This window comes from Macadamia integrifolia, chromosome 7 (assembly GCF_013358625.1).
Source record: "Macadamia integrifolia cultivar HAES 741 chromosome 7, SCU_Mint_v3, whole genome shotgun sequence".
NCBI classification, from domain to species: Eukaryota; Viridiplantae; Streptophyta; class Magnoliopsida; order Proteales; family Proteaceae; genus Macadamia; species Macadamia integrifolia.
The window spans coordinates 19,284,145-19,294,567 of NC_056563.1; the positions used below are offsets into that span (position 1 = coordinate 19,284,145).

The 10,423-nt window shown below is 35.0% G+C and overlaps 1 protein-coding gene across 1 annotated transcript; it reads right to left on the reverse strand.

Moving 5' to 3' along the window:
* Positions 1 to 228: 228 nt before the first annotated feature.
* On the reverse strand, positions 229 to 10,052 carry LOC122085189 (salicylic acid-binding protein 2-like). Its single transcript, XM_042653651.1, has 3 exons — positions 9,682 to 10,052; positions 5,468 to 5,602; positions 229 to 714 (listed from the first exon to the last, which is right to left on the reverse strand). Exons 1-3 carry the CDS (start codon positions 10,033 to 10,035, stop codon positions 433 to 435), a joined length of 771 nt encoding a protein of 256 aa, XP_042509585.1. The 5' UTR covers positions 10,036 to 10,052; the 3' UTR covers positions 229 to 432.
* Between the last annotated feature and the right edge of the window lie 371 nt (positions 10,053 to 10,423).

Sequence of the window (10,423 nt, forward strand, 5' to 3'; positions counted from 1 at the left end):
AAATTACGAGAAAGTTGTTTGAGGTGGTATGGTTATGCTCAACGGAGGCCTTTAGATGCCTTAATATGGAGGAGTGATTTCATTTAGTTTGAAAGAACTAAAAGAGCTAGTGACAGACTTAAAATGACCTTAAGAGGAGTGAGGAAAGATATGCATAGCTTAGGTCTTTGTATTAAATATGACATCGAATAGAACTCACTGGGGGCAAGGTTCCATGTTCAATCGCACTATCTGTACCTTATCTCCAATAGAAAAGAGAGTTAAACCAAGAAAATTAATGATACAAATATCAACAAGAAGATGAACACAAATAACTTTCCTTTGTACGAATATTAATATCCTTTCCCTTGATTTACTTCTGCACATAACAACTCTTACCTTATTCATAAAAATGGGAAAGAATCAATAAGAATCAATGTTCGTTGTTCCAAATCAATTATATTTGTTGGCAATGTCCATGAGACAGCGACATAGTTCATCGGGTTTTGACAGCATAGCCATATGATCAGCATCCTCAATCTCCATCACCTCTTTAACTGGATTATTTTCAATTATCCAACGCTGGAAATCCTGTGTCATTGCTCGATCCCCTTTACATACAATGTAAACTCGATTAACTGAGCCATATCCAACTTTGGAGAATGGCTTTCCTTTTGATAGATCTTCTTTAAACATGGATCCAGGCCTTACCAATGACTCTGCTAGTGCCAAATCCTTTCAGTTGCCGAGTATCACCACAAGGGGAAAAAATCATTTCAGTTGTCAATAATAACAAATATATTGAACAATTATTGCTTTTGAAAATTCATTGTCAAGCCAAATATGTTACCTAGGCACCTATTAAGTTTTCATAAAAGAAAGTTTTTCTAACGGTTCCGTTTGGTTGCTAGAGAAATTAAAAGAAATTTAGTCAAACTTTCAAACCTTTGTAATCATTATCTTACATAATTATATTAGTAACTCCAAATCATTCCATAAATGCTTATGAAAATTCTCTTTACTAATCATCTAAATCCCTTGAATTTAATAAAACAAAATAAAAATTACATCTAAAAAACATTATTACTAAATACCAACATAATGATATAGCAGAAACGATGAATCATATTGTTATGGAAGAATCAAATGTATGCTCTCATAGGCGAAGTTGACATAGTGTTATTGGGGAGACAATATGCATATACTTTTTTGTTTGTTTGATTTACCTTCATCAAAATGGTGTAGATAAAAAATATGTTTCCTATAATCATTTGAAGATATTCGGTTGGAGAGCGTTTGAGTATATTTCAACCCAAAAGATGAGTAATCTAAGCTTGATAGCAAAGCAAAACAATGCATTTTTTTGGGTTGTACATATAAAAAGTTTGGTTACATGTTATGAGATCCGCTTGAAAACAATGAGATTAGAAACAGAGATGTCGTATTTCTTGAAGACTAAACAATTGTAAACTTTGAGAAAGTTGAAAAGTTTATCTTTTGATGTCCAAAATCGATCTTAATCTAGTTCCTCCACCAAGGGTAAAAAAAATACGGATGGCCGATAGAAAGTTATCAACTTTGATGTAATTTTTCTCTCTCGCAGTGAAGATGTCATCCATTTAAGTTGTGTTGGGTGTGGTAGCAAACATATATTTAATAGTTCAGTAGCTTGAAGTGAGTACAACCTTTTTCCATAGTGATATGAAGGAAGAAATTTAAATAGAGCAACTAGAAAGTTTCAAAGTTTAAGCCTAGGGAGCACATGATTTGCAAACTAAGGAAGAACTTGCATAATTTGAAATAGGCATCAATATAATGATACAAGAAGTTTGATTCATTCATGGTGGATTATAGATACAAGAGAATGATAGTAGACCATTTTTGTTAAAAAAATTTCATAGGGTGATTTTATCAATATTGTTTTCTATGGTGATGGCTATTGATTGTTGGATTAGATATATATAAAAAAAAAAAAAATGATAAGTTGAAGCAAGAATTGAGCAAGTCCTTTACCATGAAGGACTAGAGACCTAACAAATCTTGGGCATGGAGATTTCTCTTGAGGAAAGCTAGTAAAATATGGTTATCATAAAAAAGGTACATACATAAAGTACTTGAAAGATTCAAATGAATAATGCAAAGTTGGTTAGCTCCCCATTTGCACATCATTTTATATAGACTAGTGAGCAAAGCCCCCTCAATTGACTAAGGAAGTAAAGAAAAAAATTTCCTATATTCATATGTAGGAAGTTTGATATACAATATGATGTGCACAAGATTCGACATATAGTTGGAGTTGTGAGTAGATTTCTTGTCAATTATGACAAAGAGTATTGGTAATGTACAGGTGATCTTGAAAAAGCTTCTAAATTGCCTAGACTAGTAGAAATCCACACGGTCTATCCAAAAATATTGATTTTCTAGTGTCACTCCTAGGACCATAACTTTTGAATTTCCCTATTCATCCATTTAAGGGGTTCAGGGCTGCAAAGTTTGGTGTGTAATTTAGGCTAATTTCTTGTTCTAAACACCTTTTCTCTTCCTTGTAAGTTGATTACTATATAGATCTCTTCGGGATTATTGTGAGATTAATTTTCATTTTGAGTGAAATAGCTGCATTTTCAATTCTTCCTTATTGGAACTAGGGTTTCACTTAACTTGTGGATTTGTGGGCTCATTAGCATTAAAACGATATCTAGCCTACCACATTTCTGACTATGTCAATTGAAAAGCAATCAAGTGGATTATGAGACATCTCAATCTAATGCATGTTTATTTTGTGGAGGTAATAAACCTACATTCTAGGGATACAAAAATGCAAATATGGTAGGTGACGCCGATTTAAGAATGTCTAATTAGGGTACATATTAACTTTATACGGAAAGCAGTGTCATAGAAGTCCAAATTGCAAAATTGTGTAGATTTATCAACTACCAAAAATTGTGTAATTTGGCACAATAAATGTTTACAAGGAGATGTTATGGATGAAGCAATTCATTCAAGAATTGGGTTTGAAGCAAGATGAGTACATTGTTCACTGTGACAACTAGAGTGCCATCCACATGAGTTAGAACCCAAGTTCCCATTACAAGACCAAGTATTAATGTAAGGTACTATTACATTTATGATGTGCTAGAATAGAAACTTCCACTATAGGAGATGGAAATGATATTAGCCTTTGGCATGACAACTGGATTCGGAAAAAATCAATCATTGACCTCTGTGGCATCAACCCTGTTCTCACCAAATGATCTTCCTTGAAGGTGGCGAGTCTGATAAATAATTTCCATTGGGAAATTCCTGTTGCTCGATTTCCCCCCTTACAAGCCTGTTTTGAAGAAGCTCGCTCCTTCTGCCTTCCTCAGTATGATGTAAAAGACAGATGCGTATGGAGCTGCACTGCCTCGGGTTCTTGTTCCTCCTTGTCACATTGGGAGGAAATTAGAAAGCGCAACCCAAAAGTTCCTTGGTATTCAATTGTCTAGAATAAATCTCTGCAACCAGGACAGTCATCTTTTGGATGGCGTCTCATGCATCGCAGGATGCCCACAGATGATGCAAGCTTTGGAAAAGGAATTCCAGTTGTCTCGATCTGCAATTTGTGTTCGACACATTGTGAATCATTTAATCATCTTTTTTTGACATGTAGCTTTGTTGTGTGAATTTGGAAAAATTTCCTCTATTGCTTTGGTGTTGCTTGGCCAGGAATTGACGATATTTCAACTTTAGTCTAATGGTGGAATAGAAAGCGCATAATCCTCTCGCTAAAGGAACATTGGTCGATGGGTCCTATCATTGTGGTGGACAATCTATGGAGGGAAGGAAACAGTCGGCGTTTTGAAGGTAAACATCTCGCCTACAATATTGCCTTTGAAAAAATAAAGCAAGATTTCCGTAGTGCCAATGTTATTCTTCACGAACAAATCAAAGATCTGTCTGACCTTATTTGCTGCCGAACTCTTGGTTTGCAAATGGGATCCAACGGAGTATCTCGCATATTGAAGGTATTTTGGTGCAAACCCATGCGCGACTGGAAGAAGCTAAATGTGGATGGTTGTTCTCTTAGAAACACAGGAAGAGCTGGGTCTAGTGGAGTATTAAGAAACTGCAATGGGGCTATTTTGGGCTCTTTTAAAGCTTTCATTAGAATCTATTCGAACTATGTGGCTGAGTTCAAAGCTCTAATGGACGGTTTGTGTATGGTAAAAGCTTTAGGTGTGAGATTGCTCTGGATTGAGAGCAACTCGGCTGCAATGGTCACTGCTGTCCAATCAAAAGCTATTCCGTGGTTTGTTGAGTAAGAATGGAACTCGATGCAGCCATACATGAACTCTATAACTTGGAAGATCACTCATTGCTTTAGAGAAGTAAATTGCATTGCTGACCTTCTAGCTAAGGAAGCCACAAAATCAAGATTATATGAAAATAATGTAACTTTTCCCAATCATATAAGGGATGAGATCAGTCATGATTCTGAATCTAGGCCTAGGTATAGATTTGATTAATTTGGGTTTTTTTCTCTCTGTTGATGGCAATGCCGAAGGTGGAGGTTAAAAATCCATTCCCTATGTCTCTTTTGTAATTTTTTCTTTCTTAATGAAATCTCATCCTTTTAGCCAAAAAGAAAAAAAAAAAAAAAAAACAGAAGAGAAAAAAAGAAACTTTTACAAATTAAAAAAAAATCCATATTAATAGGAATAGTGCAAATATGATGACAAAAGCCTTAACAAGGGTGAGTCTATTGGGATCTTTCTCATGTGGAGAGGGACCCACATGGTTGTAGCGGTGAGAAATGATCTATCTCACTCTCTGGCATCTCCTCACTCTTTGGTAAAGTTTTCATATATAAAAGGGAAGGCAGAGTAAGAACTCACTTTCCATTATCATTAGCATGCGATTCGAATTTTCTCTTCCTCTTCTTGTTCTATCGCGGTGTAACTGGAGGAAAATATAGGATAAACATTTTTTTTTTTGGGTATATTCTCCTCGTGTTTTTCTCCTTCTTGGTTAAGATTTGATAGTGTCCTTTCTACAAAGAAAAAAGAGAAAGTGCTACAATTTTCTGTGTTTTTCAAGATTAGTATTGAGGTGAGAGTATTGTGGATTTACTTATTTTGTTAAGTTGCTTAGAAAATCTAAGATAGGATATTCTCTTAATGTTTGGTCGGCTCTACCATTGAGTAGAGAGGAATATTGTAAAACCATACCATAATTTTTGATATTGATTGATTTATCTGGACTAAATTTTGTAGTTTTTCCATTTTAACTTGGAAGGATTTTCCATGCTAAAAATTGGTTTTCTATCTTTTTGTGGTTGCTTTATTTGATTACTTGCGTTAGTTGTTTTTACATATTTGTTTTGTTGTATCTTTTCATTAACTTGCACACTAATGGAAAATAATTATTTTTCCCAAAAAATACTTTATGAGATGGGCCTAAATGTGTGTGTGGGTGTGTGGGGTAAAGAGTGAAAGAGATAATGAATTACCTGTGGAGAGGAGAGGTGATAAAGCCTGGATGCCAATAACTTGGGGCCAAAATGTATGGTCATTTTTGGATTCAAATGTTCTGGATCAAACGAAAAGCGTGTATCAAACCAATCTTCTGCTGCAGAGCCTTGAGTCTGCATAAATTTTAGTCAAATGAATAAAGCAAAATATAACAGAAAGCAGATTACAACTTATAAAAGTGTTCCCCGAGATTTGGTTCTTGGTATAGTATGAAATTCAAATTTAGTGTAGAAACTGAGACCTATGCACAATCCAGAAAACACAATAAACAGAAAGAAGAAACAATCATGCACAACTACGACACAAAGATTTACGTGGTTAGGAAAAATGCCTATGTCCACAGGAGAGATGATTGCAGTTTGAATGGGTTATAAACTCTCTTCCTCAAGCATCTCTTGGTTTACAAAGAACTTCCTGTGACCCTAACAATCCCCCATCTAAACAAATTATTGGGAAACAAACAGATACAAATTTCCCGTGTTGAAACCCTGCAGGCTTCTAATGACCCTTTAGAGGCAGTTCACAATACAGTCCTCAAAATACAAAATACAAGACATCACCCCTCAACTGTCAGAACTTTAACCTTTATAAACAATTTATTAAAAAAGGTTAAAGGTTTCATACACGGTCTTAAATGAACATGCTCAATACTTTAGCTATTGGATTGAAACATCCTTGTAGTTATGGTTGGGAAATCAGATTTTGAAACAAAATTTTGGAAAAGTTGTTCAAGAGTAATGTAGACTCTTCTAGGAAAAAAAAAATACAAGATCGACTTGATCATGAATTGTCCGAATCAAATAAGACTTGGTCCTTTTACCGAGTCAGCATAAACTCGGTGAGTCTAACCATTTTTCAAATATTTTGTAACTGAATTGGTTGTTGAGTAAATAAATCAATAAATGTAAGAAAGTAAAAATGTTAACTCCCTAAAAACTCTCTTGAAATGGTTTTTCCCACGAAGACTTTTGGACCTTGAGAACCTCCTTAATATTAATCCATTGTTTGGTGGATATCAATGTTCTCAGCATATAATGCAAAAGTCATTATGTGCGGTCGGGTTAGTGAATGTGTGTTGATTAACAGGCTTGGTTGGATAAAGATTAATTGGGAGTGATCTCCATAATGGGTTAATAAACTTTAGTTAAAAAAAAAAAAAAAAAATTCCAAAAGCACTTTTGGATATGCATGTCTTAGAGAGTTTTATAGACTAGTGCAATTAACTGTGCCACATGAAAGGTGATTGGAAATTCATACAATTAAACATGTAGGGAATGGTCTAGATTGGTTACATGTAAATTTTTAAACCCAAATTCAACAGTCTCTTGTAATCAAAACCCTCATATCCTGTGCATCTCCATACATAGCTTTCGTGGTTCACAGACCGTCTGAATGATATTTAATTTTTGATGATTTATTCATCACTTGGCAAACTTTGTTTGTTCTGAAAATTTGACATCGGAATAAGGAACATAGGGGTTTGCTTATCAATCAAATTTAGGTTCCTTGATTCTACTATGTAGCAAAAAGAGCTGCTCATCCAAAAGGCTTTCAACAAAAATTTGTAGAAAAATTGGATTATAATATATTATTTTTTCTTTTGAAGAAGAACATACACATATCATTATATAGGTTTGGGATATATAGGAAATGGTTTTAGCGAAAAAAAAAAAAAAAGAAAAGAAAAGAAAAGAAATGAAAACAAAAGATAAGATAAGATATATAGGAATGGTCAAGACTGGGCAAATGTAAGGCTTCGTACATCTGCCCCTCCTAAACCCTGTGATTAGGTCATATTTTATACATCCATTGCTGTTTTAATTGAGTATGTTGATTCTAGATTGATGACAAAAGTGACTACATAATGTGATTTTCTCACATTTGCAGGTTATAGGGTCATGGGTATAAAAGATGCTAAATGGGAGGATTCAATGCAATCTAGACACCGATTTACCCATGGATCGATTCGCATGTGATCAAGGGAAAGATGGAAAAAAGGTTCACTGATGTAATTAAGGGCAAATGAGGAATTTCATCTCAACTTAGAAGTTTGACCAAGAGATTCAGTAACATAAAATCGGACAAGGGATGACTTGTGCAAGATTGGGATGAGAAGTGTATGGGCATGATGGTAATTTCAAAAGTTGAGGAGTTCTTTGAAACATATTGGAATATTGGGGTCGTTGCATTCGTAATTTAAAATGATGCATCTTTAATTCTTGGGTTGGGTCAATTCGGGATCAGGATGGAGAGATATAGTCGGAAAAACAGTTTTTGGCTAAGTTGGAATTTAACTTAAAATTAAAAATTAAAAAATAAAATTAATTCAAAATACCTCTCCTTTCTCCTCCACTCGATAACTCTCTTTTTCCCATTCTTATTTCTTTTTGGTTTTTTTATTTATTCTTTTACAAGTATCTTTCTCTTTCTTAATTTGTTTCTAACTCTCCCTTTCTCTTCTCTTGTTAGTATCTTTTCTTTTCCTAAACTGTTTTTAACACTCTCTCTCCTTAGCTTATATATAGGAACCTAATCTCGCAACTTGGAGATTGGATGAAACCATGAGATGAATAGCAACTTGTAAGCAATTGATGCCCGTTTTCTTAATCCCATGTAAAGAAAACCTTATTGCAAAGTCAAAACTATATATGCTATTGATTACCTTTCGTATGTATAACATTAACTTCCAATAAGGTTTTGCTTATAATCTAATGTTATATATGTGTTGAATAACTCATGGGACATACTAGATTAAAAATCCATATTTCCTATTGACCTATTCAAACATGCGATATATGATTAAATTGTTTGTAGATTATTGTAAATTTTATGGTGGATTTTAATTCCTAAGTGCTTCCCTACATCATGATTTCATACCTCTTGAGTGCTTGCATAATTTTAGGTTTATTATTCATTCTTGCCTTAATCTTGGGTTCATTTTATTATTGCATTTTTAATTTAATTTCATAATTAATTCTTACCTTTCACCATTGTTAGTTTAGTTTACTTTGATTTGTGATAACCCCGCTAGTTAGTACATTTTTCCAATGTTAGAATTGAATTTTCCATAGAGCTCACTTCCAGTAATCAACCCACATCTACAAACGACCCGTTCGCTTACGATATTACTTTATTTCTCAATCACTCTGCTATAGCGAGAGGCTCACACATTTGGACGCTATTTCTAGTGGGACACCTTCCTATGTATCTTCATCATCATCTTGGCGGTCCACACACCTTCTTGGTGGTCCATAATTTGTCATTGTTTTATTTTACCGCTTGGGCATTAGCAATTTGATAGATTCGTAGATTAGAGAATTGGGACCTATTGAGGATAGTTTCATCAATGATATGTTTATCATTTCCCCTTTTCTTTCTTTTGCCTTTTATCTTGTTATCTCGCGGATTCATGTAATCGATCCCATTTAGTTGGGAAAAGGTTTTGTAGTTGTTGGTGTTGGTGTTGTTGATATGTTTATTAATTCTTAATCACGTGGATAGTTAAGTTTGACCAAGAGACTGGTGGATAAATTGTAGACATTATTAGATTAGAAATATATTAAATTTAAATCGAAAATTTAATTAAATGCCCACGCACATATATCCAAACCCCTCTTCTTATGTTTCAGTCATCCACGAAATCAATTTTGTGGCTGAGAAGGTCTAGAGGGTATCTCTATACGGAAAATATCTACCACATGCTAGACTGTATAGGACATGAATTTTGAGTCCGGATCAACTCCCAACGTTGGGATTGGTGGGGACTGATCTCCACATTCCGTGAGGTGTGGGTCCCACATCCCATGGAGGGTGTGAGATCTGTCATCACCCGTTCTCATGTGGGGAGTGGATCCCAACCCAAGAATTTTATGGATCCAAACTCTTCAGAGCTTCTAATTGACATGGAATTTGTCAAGTAACAAATTGAAACATAAAAAAATTAAAGACTACTAAGAGGGTGCCAAAAAATTAAAGACTACCATGATGGTGCATAGAGTACTAAAAAAATGTATGCATGGGACTCGGAGGTACAGACATACATGAAAGGATACTGAACCTGGTGTAAAATTGATTTGTGTCCAAGTTAAACCATTTTCTAGATATCTATAAGGTTGAAATTGCCACACAGAGATTTCATCTAGACGTGCTGGTCAATAAAACTTTATTTTGAGAGAGAGAGAGAGAGAGAGACCTGACTCATGACGTAGGCGGGAGAATGTGTAGAATCGGGCATTAAAGCTGTGAGGAAGACGGCTGCGGATATCTTGTGAGGGAACTTGTCCATGGCAATAGCCAAATTGAAACCACCCAAGCTGTGTCCCACTAGGATAACCTTTTCTCCCGGAGGAAGTGTGTCCATCAACTCTATCAAGGGCTGTGTATAGTCGGACATGGTATGGATCTCATCTATTTTAGCCATGTTGATCCCTGAAGCCGCAAGGTCGATCGCTGTCACTCGATGTCCTGCACTCTCCAGCAACGGCTTTACCTTGTACCAACACCATCCTCCATGGCCAAGACCATGTACCAGAACAAAATGCACCATCTCTCTCTCTCTCTCCCTCCCGCTTTCTCTTTGTTGTGTGTGTTCTATATGTAAATATGATGTGTTTATATTCGGTGTGTTTTCAGTTTTGATCGAATCAACTTTGAACGTTGAATGGATGAAAACGATGAATGTGATGGAGGAGGGTCTATCAACTCGATCTGGCCGTTGCCATTCCTTTCGGGGTGGCACGATTGCGTAAATGGATTCAAATATTTTATTATAATAATAATAATAATAATAATAATAATAATAATAATAATAATAATAATAATAATAATAATAATAATAAGTGTAAGGGACCTGGACTCGTCTGTGAGCCCAAGCCACGTCCAATGTCGACACACATTGTTATTTTTTTATTAATATTAAATAATAGAAAAAATTA